At 38.5% G+C, this 25,010-nt stretch overlaps 1 protein-coding gene across 7 annotated transcripts in view; it reads left to right on the top strand.

Annotated features, from left to right (window-relative positions):
- The window catches only part of KIF21A (kinesin family member 21A), a 152,242-nt gene extending 148,030 nt beyond the window's left edge, over positions 1 to 4,212 (top strand). For all 7 annotated transcript variants that reach the window (XM_047867707.1, XM_047867704.1, XM_047867703.1 and 4 more), the window contains one exon: positions 2,958 to 4,212. In XM_047867707.1, coding sequence (XP_047723663.1) covers positions 2,958 to 3,051 — 94 coding nt within the window. In that variant the 3' untranslated portion in view covers positions 3,052 to 4,212. The remainder of the gene's footprint in view (positions 1 to 2,957) is intronic.
- Positions 4,213 to 25,010: the final 20,798 nt, after the last annotated feature.

Below are 25,010 nucleotides of genomic sequence, written 5' to 3'. Positions count from 1 at the left end.
ATTTACTGGATGTTGAACATTATATTGTGTTTTAAGATCTGGATTTTGTTGTATTCTTCTAAAGAGCATTGGACTTCGTCAGGAAGTTAAGTTTCTTGTGGTTCAGCTTCATCTTTTTGAGACTGATTTTTAATTCTTGGATTTCTACTGAATACCATAAGTGTTTGATGATATCTCCTTACTGATCAGAATGTGAACAGCTCATAGCCCTCTGTGGGCTCTGGGAATTGTTCAATTTATAGCTCACTAGTAGATGTTTGTTATTGTTGTTGTTGTTGTTGTTGTTTGTTTGTTTCTTTTTGTTTTTTGGGTTTTTGCTTGGCCTTATAATCTTACTCTACTCATGGTGTAGCTTAGTATTCAGAGACATTAGTGGCCCTTATATAGATTTATGGAGTTTTTTTTTTTTTTTCCCACAGCTCCATAGTTCTTTCTGCATAGCTCTTTCCTCTTCTCTCCTCGATCCTGAAAATTCCAATTACTCCACATCCCCCAGGTTTTTATTTCTGTCTCTTCAACTCAGTGCTTCTGTAGTTTTCTGCTTGAGTTCTTCCTCCTTGGGAAGTGTTTCCAAAGCAACAGCCAGGGCTGTCATGAAGCTCACCCCTCTCCCTTTTCTCAGGGACAACAGCCCTGTACTCCCCCATGGTCCAGTATCTGAAAATAGTTGTTCCATATATTTTGTCAGATTTTTACTTTGTTTGCAGCAGGAGAGCTAACCTGCTTCAAATTACTTGGTTATGACTAGTAGTGGACATTTGATAATTTCAGACTTAATATGTCCTAAACTGAAATCCCAACCTTCCCAGGAAACCTGCTCATCCTTTGGCATCTCTGTCTTCTCTGTTGATCAGGCTAGATAGAGACTTTCATTCCTTCCTTTCATACTCCATAGCCAGTCCTTGAGCAAATCCTGTTGGTATTCTACCTTTAAATTATATTTGGAATCTGACCATTTCTCACCATATCTTCTAACTCACTGATTTTAATTGCCATCAGCTCTTGGATTACTACAAGAACTGATTATTACTAGTAGCTCCTAAACAAGGAACCTTGTTCATATGTAGTCTACTCTCAACACAGAAGCCAGAATAATCTTTTTAAAACACAGATTAGATCATATTCCTTCTCTGCTCAAAACCTTGCATTGGTCCCCTATTTCACCTAGAGTAGAAGCCATACTTAATGTGACCTTGTGAGCATCTGTTATTTCTCTCACCTTTCCTTTTAGCACTTGCTCTTTCTAGACTTGCTCCTTGTTTTGTAGTCCCCAGTAACCTCTTTACTGGTCCTTGAACACATCACCTCATTTCAGCCATAGTACAGAATGCTCCCTTTGCCCAGAATGCTTTGCCTTCAGAGATCCTGACTCTCTTCCAATGTCCTTCTTTCTCACTAAGAGCAACCTTGCCATTGTATTTAAAATTGAAACCCTTCTATCACCTAGCACCCAATTCCCTTTACCATGTAGTCTTTTCTTTTTCTATAACATGGATTACTTTCTTATAAACTTCATAATTTAATTATTATGATTTACTGTCTATCTTCTCTTGTTAGAATGTGTAAGCTACAATAGAAGAGGGTTTTGTTATTTATCTGTTTGTTTGTTTTTAAGAATTGTCCCAAGCACCCAGAATATTGCCTGGAACATAGCAAGTTCTCAATAAGTATTTGTTGAATGGATGGCTGAATAAATGAATGGGTAGATGAGTAGGTGGATGAAGGAACATATCCCCTTGCTGTTACCAATATACATATGCTGTGTGGATTGGTGAGAAGACTATTATTTTCCCCCAGTTTTATTGAGATATAATTGAAATACAGCATTGTATAAGTTTAAGGTATACAGCATAGTAATTTGACTTACATATATTGTAAAATGATTATCACAATAAATTTAGTTAACATCTATCATCTTCTATAGATTCAAAAAAAGAAAAAGAAAGTTTCTTTTTTGCTTGTAATAAGAACTCTTAGGGAGAACAAAGATTATTGATTAAAAACTAGAAAGCCTGGATCCGAGGCTCACCTCTGCCCTTTACTATGTTACATTGGACAGGTAACTAAACTCTCTTTATCCTTGAAATGGACTGCATAATCTCTGAAATGCCTTTTAACTATGAAATTCTATGGAAACTCTTTCTTTTAGCTTTGACTTTATTAGATAATTGGAGAAAAGTAACACTCCCTTAAAGCTATGAGAAATACAGTAAGAAATATGATTGTTTAATGACTATTCCCCAGTACCCACATGGTGGGTGAACAAAAACAAGTTTTCTCAGAAACACTTTGAATCTTCTATGTTCCATGATAGTGGAGTATTAGTCCACTTCTCAGTAGCCTCTTGCTTTTTCCATGGGCTTACGCTGATTTCATGTGAACATAATTCTGACTCTTGCCAGATTCACCAATTCCTGGAATCCCTGCTCCAATCTCCTCCCTTCCCAGAAGCCTTACTGTAACCTTACTCTGGGCTGTTGTGCCTGAAGATCTCTGACCAATGTTGTATTGCGTATTGTTTTTTGAAATAATGAGTGCAGATCCAGTGTAGTGATTAGGAGGTGGGGCCCTGGAACCAAACTGCCTAGATTGAAATCTTGGTTCTGTCATGTACTTTGTAATTTTGAGCCAATTACTTAACCTCTCTGGACCTAAATTTGCTCATCAATATGAAGGTGATAATAGCATTATCTATCTCTATGGTAGTTAAAGAGAATTGAATGTATTTATATATAAAGGGCACATACTAACAATGCCTGCCATATAGTAAGCCCTTGATAATATGAATTATTTTTAATATTATTATGTGTATCTGTTTGATATACTTATGGGACAATGTATATTTTTACTTACATATATTAAAGTCCTCCTCAGAAAATGTTTTCACAGTAATTCTAAAAGCTATTTCTTTATCTTCCTGCCTCTTTTCACGTGTTCATTTTTAATTTGTTCCGTAGTGATCGAACTGTGAGAATTTGGAAGGCTCGCAATTTGCAAGATGGTCAGATCTCTGACATAGGAGATCTGGGGGAAGATATTGCCAGTAATTAAACATGAGTGAAGATAGTCATAAACTGAATACTGTGATAATACTCTGTACGTTCATATGGAAAAGTTGCCTAATAGGCGAAAATTTATGAATCGGATTAACTGGAAAATATATCTGAATCCAACTGCTGAATATAAATGGTATTCTAATAAAATTGTGTACTAGCCTGTGTGCTTAATTTTAATATCTCCCAAACATATATATCCTATAATCGGTATACTGCTTGATTCACACTTTATTGTGGCTGGATTTTTGTGCCTAGCTATTAAAAAACACCTTAAAATTATTTGAATTGTAAGATGACTGCTTTTGTGACAGAAAACCCCCAGAATACAATGCAACCCATTGGTAATTCGTCGTATAGTCTGTTCAGATGATTTATATATTTAAACATACTGGGAATGTTAGTCAAATTGTGGTCCGTCTGTCTGGTATTTATATCAGTCTATAGAGGGTTCCCAAATTTTGAAGCTCTTTTAATATAATGGAAAAAAATAAGATAGGAGAATATGATTGATGATTTTGCATAAGGTGGAATTGACCGTCCTCTACTAACGGAAAATGTTAAACAGTTTGTGTTAAATGTTGATGTTTACTTGTATTGACCAAAGTTTTACAGCTGTGCTATATTCTGTGCTCAGGACTAAAATGCTGTTAAATTGTTTTATTAGTGCTGTGCATACATTCTGCGATGGAAGACAATTTTGATGTCCTAACAGAAATATATTTTGATCTATTTTCCTATGGAGTTGTTTCTATTATCACCTTTTAATTTCATTTTTATTTAATAGTATTTCCTTCCACTTTTATCTAATTTTTTTATATGCTGCTAAATATATTTTAAATACACTGTGTTTGCAAACCTTGGTAGTTATGAGAGCTCTATCATTTGCGGTGGGAAAAGGTATGTAAATAAGTAGATTGTAAAGAATGTCTTACCTTGTAACTGTATGAATTTTTAAATGCTGTAGATTGGATTTTGCAAAAGGATGTATAATTTATCGGTCTGCTCAGAATATTAATTTGTAAATTCTGCAAGTTTAATTTTTATGTAGATGGTATAACATTTGAAAATATTGTCTTGTGATTTTTTTTTTCCCTTTGAGTATATTTGCTTGTAAATGAAAGCTTAGCTACGGCTTCAATAAACATGTTGCTCTGAATTGTTTTTATTCTCTTGTCCTTTTTCTAATTATGAAAATTGTTAGTATTTGTAAAACTTTGTTTTATCTGTGTGTGATATAAGGAAAGGCATTTTTTTTTGTTATCCACTTCATATGCAATCCAGTTTTTGCTCCTTAGACATGATATATTCTTGAATAGTTTGAATCATAACCTACTCTTGATGAGCCAAAGGAACTCACTATTGAAAGAATTAAATCACTATTGAAAGAATTTAATTAAAGAATTAAATTAAATCAGGAATGCCTGGGTGGCTCAGTGGCTTGAGTGTTCTACTTCGGCTCAGGTCATGATCTCACCGTTTATGGGTTTAAGCCCAGTATTCCGCTCTCTGCTGTCGGCACAAAGCCTGCTTCAGACCTTCTGTTCCCCAATATCTCTGTCCCTCCTCCACTCTCTCTCTCAAAACAAATAAACTTAAAAAAAAAAAAGTAAATAGTTGAATCAAACTATGTAATTTAGGCATGTGAACATAGATGGTAAAACAAAAATTATTCCCACAAATATTAGGACAATAGTGACTTTGGTTATCTGGAGAAGAAATAGAGAGGGTGGTCAGTGGCAGGTATTGTAGGAGGTGAGTTGGGAAAGTAGAGGGGGGTGTGGAAGTGTTTTTGGGGTCCTAGAAATGTTCTACTTCTCAATCTGGGTCCTAAGTTAAACTGTACATGTATTTCTCTTATTTTATGTATGTGTGCTATACTTCACAATGAAGTATATATTTCTTTTGTTTTAAAGAAGGGATTTTCCTGTAAAGAGGAAGTCAGCTACTTTGTAATTTTGCCTCCTTTCCTGGAGGAAAATACTATAAGACCTGAGAGACATTTTTAGGACTGTTTTGAATTTCAATACCCTTAGAGTGTTTTTGTTTTTGTTTTTTTTTCCATAGGACTATTGCTCAACCATTCATTTGACAATTTATTCAATAAATGTTTATTGAGAATGCCCTGCGTCAGGTACTAGGGACAAAAAAATAGCAAGACTGAGTTGATGCTTGCCCTCTGAGTGGAGAGAGAGAATAAATGTAGCACTTACATAACAGCTTGGTAAGTGCTCTGACTGGAAAGATCTGGGTGTCTTCACGCCTATTAGAGGCCTGACTGCAAGGCCAATTAGAGGTCTGTCATAAGGTCCGAGCACCGTGTGTGTTTGTGCAGAACACGAAGTCCGATGTCTGTTTTACCTTTTAAATGCTTAAGGCTCAAAAGTAAAACATAAAAAAAATAAATAAAACGCTGAAGGCTCAGCTAGAGTTGATCTGATTTAAATAGTTCAAATGAATATGTAAAAGAGGCAGTCCTCTTAAAAGACTTTCATTTTGAATTATGTTGGGGGAGGTCATCTAGAGGACATGACCTCTGATTGACCCAAGAGCTAGATCCGGGCAATCAGAGACTCCCCAGCCGCCTCCCCAGTCCTTGCAATGTTATGTTTTGCCCACGTTACCACAGCCGGAGCTGTTTCTGTGTTTCAAGGACATAGCCTTGAGAGAGTTACGTGTTGTTGAGACTCTCTGCGTGATATTGGCGACTGAACCCAGGTAAGGCTTCTACGTAAACTTAAGATTCGGGCAGGCAGGTGTGGCAATCTACTCGTCTTGCGGCCGCCAGAGACAAGCCTCGTAAGTAAATTTCCTTGTTTGTTAAACCTGCTACCTACCAGTTTGGAGGGGCCGCTGCGTTCTTCTGTCTCTCCTTGTACTGGGGCTAGTTTCCCAATCGGGGGGAAAAAAATACCGTTAATCTCTAAAGATTTCATCCAGAAAGGTTAGCAATAACTCTTTTTAAAAATATTTATGTATTTTTTAAAGAGAGAGAGCACGAGCGGGGAAGGGGCAGAGAGAGAGGAGACATACGACCTAAAGCAGGCCCCAGGCTGTGAGCCGGGTGTGGTGCTTGAAGCCAGGAACTGTGAGATCATGACCTGAGCGGAAGTCTGCCGCTTAACTGACTGAGCCACCCAGACACCCGTTATCGCTAATTTTTTTTTTTAATTTTTTTTTCAATGTTTATTTATTTTTGGGACAGAGAGAGACAGAGCATGAACGGGGGAGGGGCAGAGAGAGAGGGAGACACAGAATCGGAAACAGGCTCCAGGCTCTGAGCCATCAGCCCAGAGCCTGACGCGAGGCTCGAACTCACGGACCGCGAGATCGTGACCTGGCTGAAGTCGGACGCTTAACCGACTGCGCCACCCAGGCGCCCTTCGCTAATTTTTAATACAGTTAAAATAGCGCTTCTAAAATTTAAAAGTGGATTACTCTTATGTATGAAATATACACCATGTTCCTCAAGAATAGTGTCTTTTTTTAGAAGCTAACGTTTATTTCTTCTTTCAAATCCAAATCTTTTTCAGCTAAAGAATAATGACACTGTTTTGCGTATTACTTATCTCCACATTTATTTATTTCCCAGCTGATATGGAATCTTTTATAAAAATTTAAATTAAAATTATCAACATGTAACAATTTTTCTGTACTGCCGTTTGTAATTTTTCCTAAGCATTGACTGCACCTTACTTCAAAATCAGTTCACATTCTCTTTTTAACCTCAGAATTGGTTGTGTTATTGCTGTGTTGGGGATTTGATTTGCCAGTTACTGTGCAGATACTGATGGTTGGGAATTTGTATTTGCAAATCATGGATATAAAATGTACAGATTGCTCTGTATGAGCATCATGGTACAAAATAAGAGTTATCTATCCTATTTTATAACCATAATGAGATGCTCAGCCAATTTTAAAATGTCAGACTGCCATTAATCTCCCTCTTTTTAAATGAGGTTAATAACTGTAATAACCAACGTTTATTGAACATTTACTTTCCCCTTTGGATGACCCTGAAATGGGGGTAATCTAAGATGTCAGTGAGAGTCAGAAGCATCTGATTTCAGAGATATTTAATTGTGAAAAAGTGTGCATCCTGGAATTTGTGAAGGACAGTATTGTGAGAGAATTTGCCAGACAGACAAAAAATAGTGACAAATGTACAGTACATTATATATGGGAGATAATATGACTCCTTTTAATATGTTTTTGTGTACGTTGGACCTGAGAAAAGCAAAGAACACATTTGTCAGACTTTCTTTCAGCTTGGGTTGCACATTTAACGTGGCTCTCCCACCAACCATATGAACCAGGCCCAAGGTGGAGTAAGAAGGAATCAGGGCCTCTGCAGTATAGTCGTAGAAACCCTCGTTTTCCCAGTGGCAGCTGTGACAGGGCCCCAGCATCTGGCACTAGCTGTGGGTGTTGGGAGGCAGGACACAGGGCACTGCTCCAGCCGAGGTGGTTCCTGGAATCTGCAATTGGGGCAGTGGATCCCTTGTTCAGTTCCTTGTCTTCTTGATTGTAGCAGAGGTAGAAAGTGAGTGGGCTAGTTCTTGGTGGGGGGTAATCTGGCACCTACTCACAATTTTGTAAGCACCCACCTCCCTCTTTCTGCTTTCTGCTTAAACTAGCTACAATGGTTTCTGTATTTGCTACTGAATTCTAAAAGATACACTATCTCTTTTTCTTTGTGATCTGTTTTAAAGTATTTCTTCCATTTTTTTCTGGGTGCTAATCGTTAACCTACATAATTGTCTGTATTTTCATTTTTATTTCTTTTTATTTTATGTAATCGTTTTTGGTTGCCTAGAGGTTTTAGGTGTTAATGGAATCTCCTTAAGGGCTATTGTTACTGTTTGTGAAACTCATGGTCTTCTCTAGTCTGGTAATTCTATTTTGCTAGGAGCCCCCATGAATTATTCCGCATTGTCTTCCTTCCTCCAGTTGTTTGGTCCCCCTTAGGTGTGGTGTGCTGTTCCTTTGTTTTGCCCACTCAGGGTTCTGTTGACCCTGGGTGGTCAGGACAGGCTAGTGGTGAGGACAGCACTCTGCTCTGGTAAACCTGCAATTGACAGCAAATCATCTGTCCTCTCTCAGTGCCCTGGGAAACCCCTGCTCTACCCGTCTCTCGGTGTCAGCCTTCCTTCCCTGCTGTCTGTAGCTCCCCGACGTTTGCCTGGCCTGGAAGATTTAGCAAGCCTCCCAAGGCTACAGGCATTCAGAGGTGTCACTCTTCCTCGGGGGAATCCACAGTTTTCCTAACGTCTTCAACAACCCAATCAGACAGAGCGGCTCTTCAGGCTTTCAGAGCTGCCTGGTGTTTTACTGGAGAACCAAAGCGGGGAGTATCAGAGAGACAGTTTCATGCATCCTCATCTATTTTAACCATTTAACACCATCACTGAAAAATATCCAACAAATAAAAATAGGCTGATGGGAAGCCTGATTTCAGTAAGGACTGGGTTCACCTGCATGAAGCAGGAACCTGACTAGTGTTTATTATCCTCAGATTAGACTATTAGACTGTTCTTGTATGTAGTAGTCTCTGCTGAAGGCAGGCAAGTAGGAGTGCCTTCACCAGCCTCGGGGAAGAGAGTAAGTGGCTGAGGATATTATAATTTTCAGCTACTTTGGCCATTAGCTGAAGGATCCTGAAATACCTACCTTCTTATTTGATGAGTGCCTCATCCCACTGTGTTCCCACCTTCTTTTCCTTAGGCCTTCTGCTCTGACTTCCTCCAATGCCTTTGCTGCCTGTGTGTGTGTGTGTGTGTGTGTGTGTGTGTGTGTGTGTGTGTGAGAGAGAGAGAGAGAGAGAGAGAGAGAGAGAGAGAGAAGCTGTCAGTTGTTGACAGGAATCCCCACGGAGAAAAAATGCTCCATGAGAATTACCCTGATACATGGTGTGGGTGAGATGGAAGATCTTAACCTTTTGAAACTACTCAGTACCAGCTGAGGAAATCAGGAGGACTCTGGGTAGTATCTGTGGCACAGACTTCTAATTTCTCCCACTACCACTCTCCTGCTTACTTTTAGTAATAAAAACCTGACGATTTCAGCTTAGCACGTGACTGCCCAGCCAGAGGTTGCATTTCCCGCCTGATCTTGTGGTTATCCATAGCCATATGCTATGTTTCTGGCATGTGATTTAAGGGGAAGTGATGTACTGGTCTTACTTTCTTAAAAACTAGAGTGGTTGGCCTTCAGTTTGTCCTTCCCCTTTCCACTGACTAGGATGTGGAAGGGGTGACGATGAACCAACCTTGACCGTGCAGATGAAGACAACATCCTGAGTGAGTGAAGGTAGAACAGCATGACTGAATGAACCTGTGTCCTTGATGGCCTTGCGGAACAGAGCTTCCCCTCTGTCTTGGACCACCCGTCGGCCTTTATGGCAGGGGTTGGCAAATTTTTTTCAGTAAAGAGATAATAATATTTCAGGCTTTACAGGCCACATGTCCCTTTCACACATTCTTTGTTTTTAAATAACCATTTAAATTTGTAAAAAAATCTTTCCTAACTTAAGGACCAATGCAAAAACAGTCTGGACATTGAATTTGTCCCAAAGACTATAATTTGCCAACCCTTGCTTAAGATTGTTGCATAGGAGAAAGACAACTTTTTTTTTTTTTTTTTGGAGTCACTGAATTTTAAGATCTTTTGTAAAGGAGTCTATCTGTATGGCATATGTATCTATGTAGTTAATGATTTAAGAAAATATACTCTAGAATAGATTTGCTGCAGAGAGGGATGGCTACCAGGGCTATCGCGTGTGGTTGTGCACATTGTGCACTGCACAACCCAAAAAGATGACATTTATTTTTAGATATAAATTTATATATTTGTTACAACATTTAGGGTAGATGGCAGTAAATCATTTTGTTTTAAGGATATAAGAATACAATGATAATTTTCAGCATATGGAACTAAAAAGTATATTTAGGAAGACATTTTTTTCTAATTTGAACAAGGGTGTCTGTGGCCTAGTAATAGACACCCCTAGTGGTTAATTCTTTGACCTCTATTGCCTAAGATTAACACATTTCTTATTAAGTAAGGTCAATTTAAAAATAATGAATATCTTCCCTTAAAAATATTCCTTGCTCAGGAAACTAGCTTCATGTCAGGTTTCATTAAAAATTATAAATTTTAGGTTCCACAATGTTTTCTGTCACATATGCCTTTTTAAAAATAAACAAATGTGCTAAAAAAATAGTCAACTATTTAAATGGAAGGATTTGGACAAGATTCCATTTTAACCTTTTCTCTAGGACTAATAACCCATTAGTTTGTGAACAATTGAAATTTTTGTTAAGATTTTTGCTATTATAGGGGCGCCTGGGTGGCGCAGTCGGTTAAGCGTCCGACTTCAGCCAGGTCACGATCTCGCGGTCCGTGAGTTCGAGCCCCGCATCGGGCTCTGGGCTGATGGCTCAGAGCCTGGAGCCTGTTTCCGATTCTGTGTCTCCCTCTCTCTCTGCCCCTCCCCCGTTCATGCTCTGTCTCTCTCTGTCCCAAAAATAAATAAACGTTGAAAAAAAAATGTTTAAAAAAAGATTTTTGCTATTATAGAGATTTTCTTATGTTGTCCCGGGTCTGGTGAAGTAGCATGGCAGCATTGGGCACGCTGTCATTGCTTGCTTTCTATCATTCCATCCACAAAGATGGTTAGTCTACAAGTGTGCACTTGGACAGTGTGTGATTGCTATACTTGTTTGCCTGCTCCCCCACACCTGATGGCAAAGAGTAAAATGAGAGCGGAGTGTAAACATGTAAAGGATCCTAAATCTGGATCTAGTGAACATTTGCCATTCTTTTGGATTTCTTGGCACCTTTGAACAATTTTCTCTGTTAGGGTATTCCCACCTTATGAATTCCTTCTCACTTTCGATACCAGTTACTCATTTCCCCTACCTCCTTTTGTGGGCCAGGGTGGCGTGTGACTTAGACTTGGCTCATTAGAGCCACTGACAACAGACTTTGGATTGGAAGCTGGTGACCCAAAACAGGTGGCACTTGGCAGAATCCCTGTGATGGAGGTAATGGGAGCTAATGCCAATTTCCATGGAAGCAGTGGAAGAGGCTGCAGTGTCCATATCAATAATACAAGCCATGGGGTTTGTGCCTACTGGGAAAAGAGGCAGCCAGTTGTGAGGTTTGATTCTAGACATGGTTCTGGTTGCATGGCCTCCAAATCTCTGACTTCTCTGGAAAATGATACAATCACCTAATAACCTCCAGTATATTCCTTTTCTATTTCAATGAGCTGAGTTGGTTTGTATGATTTGCCACTAACAACCTCTACTTATAAACTAGGTCATAGCCCAAAACAAATGATGATCTCTTGGGAACTGAGTTTCTCATTTCTGGAATTGACACAGGTGTCAGTAACAGAACGCAAATAACTATAGACTGTTTTCCTTTTCCTGATGAGTTCACTTTAAGTAGCCTTACCTATTTCACATTCCAATGAGAGACTCACAGAAAAATCTCCAGAAAGGGTCTGAGATTCCAGGTCCTTCAATAATAAATGTTTTTCTTTTTTACATCTCATGGATTATTAATATGTTTTGACTACTAAAGGAAAGCATGTCAAGATCACTGTGTCCTTTCCTAGATGACTGGCTGTTTAATTGAGAATGAATGCATGCACAATCTCTTGGCTAAGTGCCTTTATTTAGTATGATTGCTTGTTTGCAGTAGTTGATAATTCAGTTTTCTGTAAGTAGGTCAGGAAAATCTTGTCCTTTTGTATCCCAAGTAAGCCAAAAGTTGTAACTGGATTTTTCCTGGAGCACGTCATTTCTGCCTTACAGAAAATATGTCATAGGCCAAGATACTCTCTCTGTTTCCTGGAACGAGTCTTGGTAGTCCATGTAGGGTGAGAAATAGCCAGCTGTCTCCATCACTGTGTGAGCAATAACTTTGTGACAGCTCAATTGAATAATTAAAGCTTTCTACCTTCAGGTGGGAAAAAAAAGTAATATCTAGAAATTGTTGTGCATTGCATTTGATAAGAAATAATGGGCATTTGAAAACTATTTGGCTAGTCTCTATCTCTTGGTGTCCTGAAAAGTCTGTCTTATTAAATTAAAACAAATTTTAAATATAACCTAATTTAGAAAGGAGAGATAGTCTCAAATTGGGCAGACTCTAAGACATTCACACATTACATTTTTGTCAAACTCTAACTCAGGAGTTCATTTTACACTGCATAGTTCATGTGATTCAGGGAAACCCCCGTCTTGTTCTGATTAGTCTAAGCTGATGCTTCTGTTTTAGCATTTGCCAGTCAGAATCACCTGGAGGGCTTGTTAAGGCACAGATTGCCTGGTCACACCCCTAGAGTGTCAGATGCAAAAGAATTTGCATTTCTAAAAAGTTCTCAGAAGATACTGATGCTGGTGGAGGGCCCACACTTTGAGAAGCACTAGTCTAAGTTGTTTCTGTTCTTTGTAGTCGTTCAGGAACCTGAGATAGACCCACCAAAACCTGGCATTCTCCTGGCAATGGTTATTGATCTAGGTGAGGACTACTGACCTAGTTCCTGGGTCTGTTGAGGGGAAAGATTAATATGCTGTGACTGGAAAAGCTCACCACACACTCCTGCTGGAGCCATTTAGCAAGCCTGTAACTTCACCTGCTACTGAAAACTATCTCTGACTCTGAGGGAATCCAGCTTTGGCATGACTACAGTGTTACGAATGTCAGAGCAGGCTGAATGTCAGAGCAGGCCAAAAACCTGGGACTCCCCATTATGTGAGATGATAAATACTCATATTGATAAACGTCTCTGAGCAGGGGTTTCTTTCCAGCCCTTGAAAACACCCTAATTGAAAGAGTGTTTTCCAGGGGCACCTGGGTGGCTCAGTCAGTTGAACATCTGACCTTGGCTCAGGTCATGATCTTGCAGTCCGTGAGTTCAAGCCCTGCGTTGGGCTGTGTGCTGACAGCTCAGAGCCTGGAGCCTGCTTTGGATTCTGTGTCTTCCTCTCTCTCTGCTCCTCCCCTGCTCATGTTCTGTCTCTCTCTCTCCTTCAAAAACAAATAAATATTTTTAAAAAAAGTGTTATCCAGGAGAAATGTCTCTATACATTCAGTTAATTTCGAGGCAGTTTGAAGGAATTTGAGGAGTGGATAAGTAGAAAGTTCCATGAATGTTCTTTGGTTGAATGCCTTGGATTGGCTTTTATCTGCCTTTATCTCAGATACATAGAACACTGAAGGTTGTTCTCTCTTTCTTTAAGAGGCAATGCTTGAATTTCAGTTTAGAGAGGTGGCAGTGAGGGATAAAAATAGGAAGGAGAAGGAGAAAGAGAAATCCAGACAGAGTAATGAGTGATAAACTGGGGGCCAGATCATAACAAACCCTGCATGTCAAGTTCAGGAACTTGAACTTTGGTCCTCCATGGTGAAGTCAACAAAGGCTTCTAAATATGGTAATGACAAATTTCTCTGGTGGTGCTGTGGAATGGATTGAAAGGGATAGACATTGCAGACATAAAAACTCCCAGGAGGCTGAGGGAATAATCCAGGTGAGAAGTTTCGAGGGCATGAGGTAGGCAGCAGCTTTGAAAATAGAGAGAAACTCACGGTTATGAGAGATAAAGGTCTCTGTAAAGAACCATTGGGATGTGGGAGTGGGAGAGGAAGGGAGAAGAGTGCCGCAGGTCTGCTGTGGGTTTGTTGTGTATGTAGTGCCAGGATAGGACAGAGAAAAATAAAAGCATAAAGGTCACCCTCGACACCCTGCTTCCCCATGTGTCATGTCTGCTCTTGCACCCAGTCCCTCACACCTCAGCTTTCCTCCATCTCTGCTGCTGCTAACCATCAACTCTCTGAGGTGGGCTTCTGTTATATCCCCCTCGTTAGTTTCCTCTCCTCCACTCTGATCACCCTCCAGATTGTTCTCCAGAGTGATATTTTCCAACTTTTTTTTTTTTTTTTTTTGGGACAGAGAGAGACAGAGCATGAACGGGGGAGGGGCAGAGAGAGAGGGAGACAGAATCGGAAACAGGCTCCAGGCTCCGAGCCGTCAGCCCAGAGCCTGACGCGGGGCTCGAACTCACGGACCGCGAGATCGTGACCTGGCTGAAGTCAGACACTTAACCGACTGCGCCACCCAGGCGCCCCCAGAGTGATATTTTCCAAATAAAATTTCACCTCAGTCATGTTCTGCTTGGAACTGTTCAAAGGATTTCTGTGATTCTCCAGGCAAAGACCAAGGGCTTTGGGGCTCTCTATGACCAAGGCATCCAAGCACATTAGTCTTTGTTCAACTGTTCAACCAATCTTTGCACATGGTGTCCTCCATTTGCTTGATTAATTCCAATTGATCCATCAAATCTTATTTCAAGCTTGAATTCCTTAGGAAGTCATCGTTCCTGACTGTGGGACAAATTCCTTTACAACAAAGAGCTATACCCCCTTCTTCACATAACTTACATGAGTTTGTAATTACTTACTTTGCTTATTTGATTTGTGTGCCTTCCTCTCTTGACTTCCAACTTCTTGAGAGAAAGATCTGATCTTGTTCACCCTGTGTCTTCCACATTTAACACAGTCCCTGCCACATAATTGGAGCTCAATAAATATTTGTTGGATGAAAGAGTGATTCATTTTGGAGCAAGAGTGTGAGTTTTCTTTTGGATGTTAGAGACTGGGATGCTTGCAGGAAACCAGAAATAGTGCCTAGCAGCTAGATTTACAAGAGGACAGGTTTAAAATATCAAAAACGAAGTTGATAATACTCAGTTGAATATTGGAAATTTGCTTCATGGCTTTTCTCACAAATGACCAGTTAACAGTGTTAGCCTAATTCGCCAATGAGATTTTTTTTTTTTACTGAAGTAATGAAAACAAGATTATTTAAAAACATGCTAATAACGTTGTCAGATATTTCATACTCCTTAAATGTAAAATTTAAGTTTAAACACTGTACTTCTGTCATTGAAATGTTTAAAAATGATGAGAAAAAGTCCTATTTTCAAAGAATTGCATAAATGATTTCAAAATGTGAAAGCCAAAGACTAAAGAAGAAAAAAATAACCTTATCCTCTCTACTAGAAGTTATTAGTGCAATGATAGGGAGAACTTCAAATGAGTTAATTTCTTCTATTCCATTAAGTTTAGTGTGGTTTTGAGAAGCATCAAGGAGATGATGAGGATGCCAAAAATCAAGAGAATGATTACCACAGGATAAAAGCATCATGAAAAAGGACATTTTCCTGTGTGCTCATGTAATAGTCATAAGAAATTAGAAAGTCAGAGAGAAAATGTTATTTAACATTACTGACAATGGATATAAAAGAGTTGTCAACATTTGAAATCTTTAAAAGTGATTTTATGAAAAAAATGTTTTGTTTTGTTTTGTGGAACTCATTGCTTGCACAACACAAGGAGCATTAAAAAAGTTGGCAATGGATGAGGGCATACTCAAGTAAATTAAGAAAAATAGTGCTGATGCATTGTCAACAGTTAATCATCAAGGATTTTAGTGAAATTTCCACAAGTGAGTGAATGTCATTTTAGCAATGCACTTTGCAAGTGAAAAAGAAATAATATTCTCACATATGAGGTGTGTGCTATTGATTAGTATCAAAATAGTTAGTAATATTGATTAGTATCAAAACAGTGGAATGGCTAGTGATGAAATAGTACAGAAGACATAACTAATATATGGAAATCCCATCACATGATAAAGTATATATTCAGTCAAATTCTTAAAAAATTTTGGAGATCATAACCTTTGCTAAACAATGGGGAATAGAAGATGGATCGGGAAAAAAACAGACCATGTAGAGAAGTTATGTGGTAGATCTCTAAGGACTGAGATATTAAAACTTAACAAGTAACTAAAAAGTTTTTAAAGTCAATACGTAATTTTAACAACATAGATTCATGTAATTCTGCCTTAAAAATGTACATACTTACAAGATGTCAACTCTATATAATATTTTTATTGGAGTATAATTGACATACAATATTGTATTAGTTTCAGGTGTACAACATAGTAATTTGACATTTATATACATTATGAAATGATCACCAAATAAATTTCTTACCATCTGTCACCATATATGGTTATTATAATATTATTGACTATATTCCCTATGCTGCACATTACATCCTCATGACTTATTTTTTTTATAACTGTAAATTTGTACCTCTTGATTCCCTTTACCTATTTCATTTACCCCTCCACCTCCCTCCCCTTTGGGAACCAACAGTTTTCTTTTCTCTGTATTTATGAGTCTGTTTCTGTTTTGCTTGTTTGTTTTGTTTTTTAGATTCTACATAAAAGTGAAATCATATGGTATTTGTCTTTAACTTATTTCATTTAGCATAAGACCTTCTAGGTTCTACATGTTGTCACAAATGGCAAGATTTCATTCTTGTTGGGGCGCCTGGGTGGTGCAGTCGGTTAAGCGTCCGACTTCAGCCAGGTCACGATCTCGCAGTCCGTGAGTTCGAGCCCCGCGTCAGGCTCTGGGCTGACGGCTCGGAGCCTGGAGCCTGTTTCCGATTCTGTGTCTCCCTCTCTCTCTGCCCCTCCCCCGTTCATGCTCTGTCTCTCTCTGTCCCCAAAATAAATAAACGTTAAAAAAAAAGTTAAAAAAAAAAAGATTTCATTCTTGTTAACGGCTGAGTAATATTCTGCTGTGTGTGTGTGTGTGTGTGTGTGTGCGCGCGCGTGTGTGCACACGTGTGTATGTATCCCACATATTCTTTATCCATTTGTCTTTCAATGGACTCATAGGTTGCTTCCATATCTTAGCTACTGTAAATAATACTGCAGTTAACAGAGGAGTACATATATCTTTTCAGATTAGTGTTTTTGTTTTCTTTGGTTCATCCGTTTCACCCAGAACTGGAATTGTTCGATCATATGGTAGTACTGTTTTGAGGAACTTCCATACTATTTTCCATAGTGGCTGTACCATTTTACATCCTTACCACAGTGCATGAACATTCCCTTTTCTCCACATCTTTGACAATGCTTATTGTTTTTATTTTAGTGGCCATGATACATGTATTTTTTGAAGCCTACAAAATGCACAGTGAAAATATAGGGCTTAGGGGGGAAATAGACTACTCCCAACCTATGGGACTTTGTAATGAAAGCAATAACCAAAACAGTTATAATCCTAGTAACCAACAGAAGCCCAAAGACCTCTTTTTTTAGCATTGGCCCCAGAATCCCCCGTAATCAAACATTTGCAACATTACACTCTGGTGCCCTTGACTTTTCTTTTGAGAGGTGTGAACTTTAGGGCTTTTGCTTTTAATAGCAATTTCATCAAAACTAAAAAACTGGTTCACAATATAGCTTTCTCATTAAGTTTTTAAAATAGCATGGAAAATGTCTTTGTAGCATATCTTATGCCTGTAGCTTCACCAGGTAGCCAGTGAAAAGGGTTCTGATCCTTGAAGCCAGTAAATCAGCCACTATTTACACCAAAGGAAGGCCCTGCTGTGGAGTTTGCAGTTTTTATCGTAAATCTTCATATTGTGCTAAAGTTTGTCTTTTTAAAAATCTGTTTTTATTTATTTTAAGAGAGAGAGAAAGCACACATGAGCAGGGGAAGGGCAGAGAGAGAGAGAGAGAGAGAGAATCTCAAGCAGAGTCCTCGTTGTCAGCACAGATCCTGATGTGGGGCTTCATCTCACCAGCCTGTGAGACCATGACCTGAGCTCAAATCAAGAGTTGGCTGCTTAACCGACTGAATCACCCAGGTGCCCCATGCTAAAGTTTATCTTTAATTGTGAGAAATTAATTGTAAAATACATGTGTGAGCCAGCACCATTCCTTGTCATACTGTCACCATGCTCCATGGTCTACCTGATATGAGATAATGCACATTAAGGAATACAAGTTGTAGCAGGACAGGTTGGTGTTTTCAATTGGTTTTATCACTTTTTTCATAATTGCACTGCTTTACTGAAAGTCTTTTCAATTATAGTATGTGGTTATTAATGCTGTAAAAAGTAATTTGATTTCTTTCCAAACAAGTGATTATAAAGTCTATATTAGGTGCAAATTCTTATATAATGATAATAGTATGCTTTGGACTCAAGATTGTTAAACTTTCCTGCCAATATTGGCCAGCATTTTGAATGCTGGTTTCAAATGAGTTTATTATGCTATTGAGTTTTTTAAAATTTTTATTAAGTTTTTTATTTTAATTCCAGTATAGTTAACTACAGTGTTGTATTCGATTCAAGTGTACAATATAGTGATTCAACAGTTGTTTTCATCACTCAGTGCTCACCATGATTGTGAACTCTTTAATCCCCACAACTTATTTCACCCCCCCTCCTGCCCCCCTCTAGTAACCATTAGTTTGTTCTTTATAGTTAAGAGTCTGTTTCTGGATTCCTCTCTCTTTCTTCCTTTTTTTCCCTTTGTTTCTTAAATTCCACACATGAGTAAAATCATGGTATTTGTCTTTCTCTATTTTACTTATATGCTATTAGGTTTTTAAATTTCATATAGATCTTCAAATCTAATCACCTTATTTATTATAATCCAAATGAGAGTGATAGATTTCTAAAACAGTGTCTTAAAGCCAATGTTTACCTAAATACTGCAAAGAGGAACACTAAAAATCCTCAGTGAACACTTTTAAAATAAATTACATAGTCTTGTGGTCTTTCCTTTCCAACCTTTAATGTGGTTGGTGTCATTTTTTTGCAGTTTAAGAAAGAACTCATTTAAATTTTCAAATATATCTGAAAAGTACACATCCTATCATGAGATTATAATATAAATTTTCATTTTTAATTGATCGAAAAGATTAATAATAATACCAAATAGTAAACAAGGTATTTTTAAACAGCATTCTTTGGAGAGCCATCTTACTCCTATATTCAAAAGTTCCCTTAGCTATTACAGCCAAGAGGTAGTTCATCAGACTAGAGTTGTGTTTTTCAAACAGTGGGTTCCAACACTAGGTAGGTTCTGAAGTCATTTCAGTGGCTTCAAAACAATTTATTTTTAAAAAAGAAACTGGATAACTTATTAATAGCATAGAAAACATCAGAGAGCATCTTTCTTAGTAAAGGTAATCTTTTAAAAATTAAGTATTATGTATGTATGTGTCTGGGTATATTTCCTACAGTGGGTCATGGTCAGAAATTTTACTGACCTAGAGGATACTGTGTATAGAACCACAGATAGAAATCAGATTACCTAGAAAAAGAGGAGACCTAATCAGAGAACTTACTGATGATATATCTGGTGAAATGAGGATTCTCAGCTGTCTGGTTAGAGACTTAGACACCCAAGGCCCAGGTCATGACCTCCATATCTGTGGGAGCTGAGTTGAGACCACCTTCTCTTGAGATTTCCCACTATAATTTGCACCAATGAGGATATTAATGCAAAGTCATATGACACCTGTGCTACTAGGCAGTAATGAAAATACTCTCACTAAACCTCAGTTTAAAAATGGTTTGTTGGGGCATCTGGTTTGCTCAGTCAGTTAAGTGTCTGACTCTTGATTTCACCTCAGGTCATGATCTCATGAGTTCAAGCCCTGTATTGGGGCTCTGCATCTACTGCATGAACCTGCTTTGGATTCTGTGTCTCCCTCTCTCTCTGCCCCTCTCCTGCTCATGCTCCCTGTCTATCTCAAAAATAAATAAACATTAGAATAAATAAATAAACATTAGAATAAATAAATAAATAAATAAATAAATGGTTTGTTAATTTACAGTCTTATCTAACAAGGAGCCTATTCAGTATCCTTGATTTACGAAGTCATCAAAATATTAAAATGTCAACATGCAAGGAAATTACCAGTGACATAATTTGATTAACATTATCCAGAAAATATACTTGATAGTCACCTGTGAAATTTGATACCCTTGAGAGTTATCTAGCACAGAGATATATATTCCTATCAATTTTTCTTTTTATCAAAATCAAATAGTCCCTTGGGAAAAATCTACCAATTATATCTATTTTGTAGTTGTTCTGTTTTTAAAGACAGAAAAAGACAGTTTATTGCTGAATAAAGATTATGACACAAGATTATTAGAGTAATAAAATGGCATCTCTGTATATAGGACAAACTTGATTATTAATTTGGGGTTGTATATGGCCTTAATATTAACATTTGATAATACCAAGTATTAACCTATTTTTTTTTTAATTTTTTTTTCAACGTTTATTTATTTTTGGGACAGAGAGAGACAGAGCATGAACGGGGGAGGGGCAGAGAGAGAGGGAGACACAGAATCGGAAACAGGGTCCAGGCTCTGAGCCATCAGCCCAGAGCCCGACGCGGGGCTCGAACTCATGGACCGCGAGATCATGACCTGGCTGAAGTCGGACGCTCAACCGACTGCGCCACCCAGGCGCCCCACCAAGTATTAACCTATTGAGTCTTGCCACTGAGATGATTGTTGTATCTGTAGGAAAACATGGCAAGAGATCCTTCATTGGAGCTTGTTATTTTACCTGAGGCATCTGCCTCTTTTCTCTCTCATAGCCCTGCTACTTATATTACATAATGACCTTAACTGTACGTGTAAACATGCCTCAGGAGAACTCTGGGATGCTGATGGGAAACTGAGGACACTTACACAGATGTGATCTTTGTAAGGAAAGTTCTGCCGGGGTGGGGTCATGAACCATGAGATTGTGACCTGAGCCAAAGTTGGATGTTTAACTGACTGTGCCATCCAGGTGCTCCATCATCTTCTAGAGATTTTTCTAAGCCAATGCTGTCTGATAGAAGTATGATGTGAATCACATCTGTAAGTTAAAATTTTCTAGTAGCCACATTAAAAAAGTAAAAAAATAGGTAAAATTAATTTTAATAATGTATTTTATTTATCACAATGTACCCAAAATATTACTTCAATGTGTACAATACAGAAATCAATGAGATACATTGCATTTCATTTTTATGCTGTTTTAAAAATCTGGCAAATATTTATACCAACAGCACTTCTCAATTCGGATTTTAAATTTTCATTAGAAATATTTTATCTGCATTTAGACTTTATAAAGCTTACAGTTGAAAAAGTAAATTCACAGTATGCCTGGTTGGCTCAGTTGAAAGAGCTTGTGATTCTTGATAAGTTCAAGTCCAAGCTAGATGTAGAGAATACTTAGATAAATAAAACTTAAAAAAAAAAAGAAAAACTGAATTGATGTATCCAAGTTATTCCAAACATACTTAAAAGTTTTCCCTTGAATTCAGTATCAGTTTTTCAGTTTAAATTTAAATTGACTAAAATAAAAAATTCAGTTCCTCAGTTGCACTAGCCAGATTTCAAGTGCTCAATACCACACATAACTAATGACTACAGTATTGAGACAACACAATTATAAGCAGTGGTGACCTTAAATTAACTCCTCTAGGAATGGATTCCTCTGTTATAAATTCAGAAATGAGAGTTTATATTATACGAATTTTCTTTCAGAAACTAACCTAAAAAGATGAGAGATGAAGCTTCCTACTCTTTTTGACATGAGGAAGGCAGTGGAATTAGAGGGAATTAGGACTGACCTGGGTCACTGGGGCAATTAGTCAATCCATCTATACCACTGTAATGGAGATTATAAGGGTCTCTACCTCTCAGGTGGTTAAGCAGATTGACAAAGGATGTGCTCAATACACAGGTTTTTGTTGTTGTTTTGTTGTTGTTTTGTTTTTAATTAAGTAGATGGTTTGTACTTCAGTAAATTAATTGGGCATATAAATGTTCTTCCTTCTTCCCTATTTCCATTTTTTTCTTTGTAACTGAAATCTAGACCTAGTTGTATCATAGAAATTAGAAATTATTTGACTTACTGCAGAAATTATTTTAGGAATAGAGAGATCAGGGAACTATTCCAGTTGTGGATGAAGAAAAACAGCTGCATTTTCTTCCTGCCTATATTGATATATATATTTTTTAATGTTTATTTATTTTTGAGAGAGAGAGACAGGCAGAGCATGAGAGAGGAAGGGGCAGAGAGAGGGGGAGACAGAACTTGAAGCAGGCTCCAGGCTCCGAGCTGTCAGCACAGAGCCTGACTCGGGGCTCGAACTCACGGACTGCGAGATCATGACCTGAGCCGAAAACCAAGAGTCAGATGCTCAACTGACTGAGCCACCCAGGCACTCCTTTATTTTGATTCTTAACAGTTCTTTATTAGAGTAGTATAGGTTTATAAATAAAATTAATTTACCCATCAGAGGGTCATGTGATAGTTAAACAGCAAAATGTAAGTATAATTGTGATACAATTAAATGATATGCCAATGATTTATTAATAAATGATTAAATATACTCAAAGCTTGAACTGAATCAAGCTCTTCCAGAACCTGAGGGCATGGGAGGAGGGCGTTCTTACAGAATCTGAGGAGCAGTGGCCTCTCTCAAGGTCTAGCTGCTTCTGTTTGGGCTCCCAAACAGCTTCTGTTACTCCCAGCTGTGTGTGAGCCCACATTATGACCTATCAAGTGAAGGGACTGCTTTTATCTTCCACCTGAGGAAGAACTCTTGGATTCTGATTCTCTCCTCAGGTTTGTTAATCATGTGACTTTACACAGGGCTTTGTTTGTCAATCTGTTTGTCAATGGAGAAATGATAAACTGAGAGTCAAAGCTGAAATTATGCACACATTAGGCATCTCTGTTCGTCTGTTCATTCAGCAGTAATGTTTTCTAGGGATATAGAAAATGACTCTCACATAATTCTCTCATTCTCACAGAAGTTCTAGCTTTCCACAGGCAGGAGAACAAAAAAACATAGTAAAGCATTATAGGTATGATAGCCAATTGTACCTGGGCCGAGGTGGGGTGCCAGAGAAATGATTCATAAAAGAGGGGATCTTGAGAGTCTTGAAACATTATAAATGCTAATGCTGCAGAGAGGGGTAGGGGTGGGGAAGGGCAGTCCAAGCAGAGCCTGAGGCCAAAGCCAAGAGACTCGACACCATGCAGTGTGCTCCAAGGAGCTGTAAGTCATTGGTCATGGTTGAAGCCTAGCTTTTGCATATCATGCCAGGAAACAAGAATTTCATCATGCCTAGTGAAAGAGCCAACAAAAGGTTATATGCTGGGGAGTAGCAGGATCTAACTGGTGTCTAGAAATATCACTCTGAAAGCAGAGGAGAAGATGGATGGGAAGTATATCTGTTCCCATAAGACACTATATCCATCGCAATAGCCCAGGCACAAGAGGATGGAGACGTATGAATGAAAGCCTTAGGAAACAGAAAAGGGAGTTAATTTTCACGTCGTCAGTTATGTAAGAAATACAAAAGAAATACTGTGCTCAGAAGTTTAAGGTTTACTTAGAGACTTCACTCACTCGTGAAAAGTTTGATTCTCCATTCTCTGAAATCCTGACTCAGTAAGTATGGGTGGTGCCTGGGAATCTGTATTAAGCAATAACAACAACAAACTCTCCAGATGATTCTGTTGAGCAGCAGGATGGACATCCACAGGCCTAAAAAAATAATTCTTGAAGTTGAAAGGAGTCATATCAGAGTCATTGGAGGAGGCTTCTTCTGTGAAAGTGGTTCTTCTACTTTTTTTACAATGTCCACTTGGCAGAGGGGAAAAAGTGCCCTGAGGCTCCCAGGAAAGAACTAACAGGTGTTTTGCAAATTGGCTGAATTTGTGCAGAAGCCAGCTCTTTGTAGATTCATGAATTAGAGCTCCCCATAAAATGTTAATAGTGTGTTAATTTTAGTTTATGAATATAAACTTTGGTCTTGTCCTAAAGTGACCACTGGTGTTTTGTCTAAGCCCATATTAACTGAGAAATTTCAGCCTCTCAGGGTTACTATCCTGAAGACATCTGATGAGGAATTCCAGGTGCCTGAGGCTGTTTGAACCAGGGGTTGAGAGATTAGGGAGAAGAAAATGATGTAAGATAATAACACAGTCCCCAGATCCCATGACCTTTTAACTTGCACATTTCTAGGGAGTCAGATTTTTGCTTGATAAACTTTTGGCAAAATTCTCAGGAATAGATTTTAGTATTTCCACCAGAGGGCAGTGATGTCTTCTACAATGTTAGTGACTGTGGTTAAGAAAATTTGTCATTCTTTTTTTGGACTTGCAGTGGGTGTGAGTAGGAAGAACTGATTAATTCTGACTGCCCATGGTCATTAGGGTGGATTTGAAGCCAAATTCCAGCAGAACACAGAGCAGGGAAGGTTAAATAGCATCTGCAGAACTACAGAGTCTTTTAAACCAGAGTGACTGCTTGATTAAATCAGTTGCCACTGTTGGTTAAATCGAATAGCTATCTTAAGACTCTGAAAATTCATAATTCGTGAAGCTCCTGTCTAGTAGCCTTAGGACTCAGATTTGGCAAGAGTTATGGGTCCCATGAAACCACAAGAAACAGATTCATACTACAACAGAGGACAGGGGAAAATTGCTTCTGAGGAACTCATACTCTTAATGGCTTCGGGCTCTGTCTGTCACTAATTCCACCTTAGCTTGTTATGAGAGATTCAGCTGCTGGAAGAATGAAATGATATTTCCACTGGGGTAATATTAATGGGCATGGCCATTAGCAAGACTGAGGAGCAATCCCGGTGTTATGGTAGAAAAATGATTTCAGAATTGGGGGTAGATATTTGGATGCTGGTGGTACCCTTTTAATGATAGAGGACCGTCACTTACTATAATGCGTGTGGGTTAGGATCCTAAAATGTGTGTGTGTGTGTGTGTGTGTGTGTGTGTGTGTGTGTGTGTTCCTGGCTCTGCCACTAAGTGTGTAATCTTAACTAAGTCAGTTGTCCCCTCTGGTCTCCACAGTCCATACCTGTAAAATGAGTCAGTTTGTCCAGGTAAGCTTTTAGAATCATCACAGCTATAAAATTTTAAATTCTATGAAAACACAAATCTATTCCTACTTTAGGATTGAGCTACCATCTGGACAGCTCAGAGTGGCTCTGTGGAAGAGGCTTTTAAGTATGGACACGAAGTGGGGG

Source organism: Prionailurus viverrinus, chromosome B4 (genome assembly GCF_022837055.1).
Source record: "Prionailurus viverrinus isolate Anna chromosome B4, UM_Priviv_1.0, whole genome shotgun sequence".
Taxonomy (NCBI): Eukaryota; Metazoa; Chordata; class Mammalia; order Carnivora; family Felidae; genus Prionailurus; species Prionailurus viverrinus.
The sequence above is the reverse complement of the archived record's forward strand: the minus strand, read 5'-3'. Positions and strand labels throughout refer to the sequence as shown.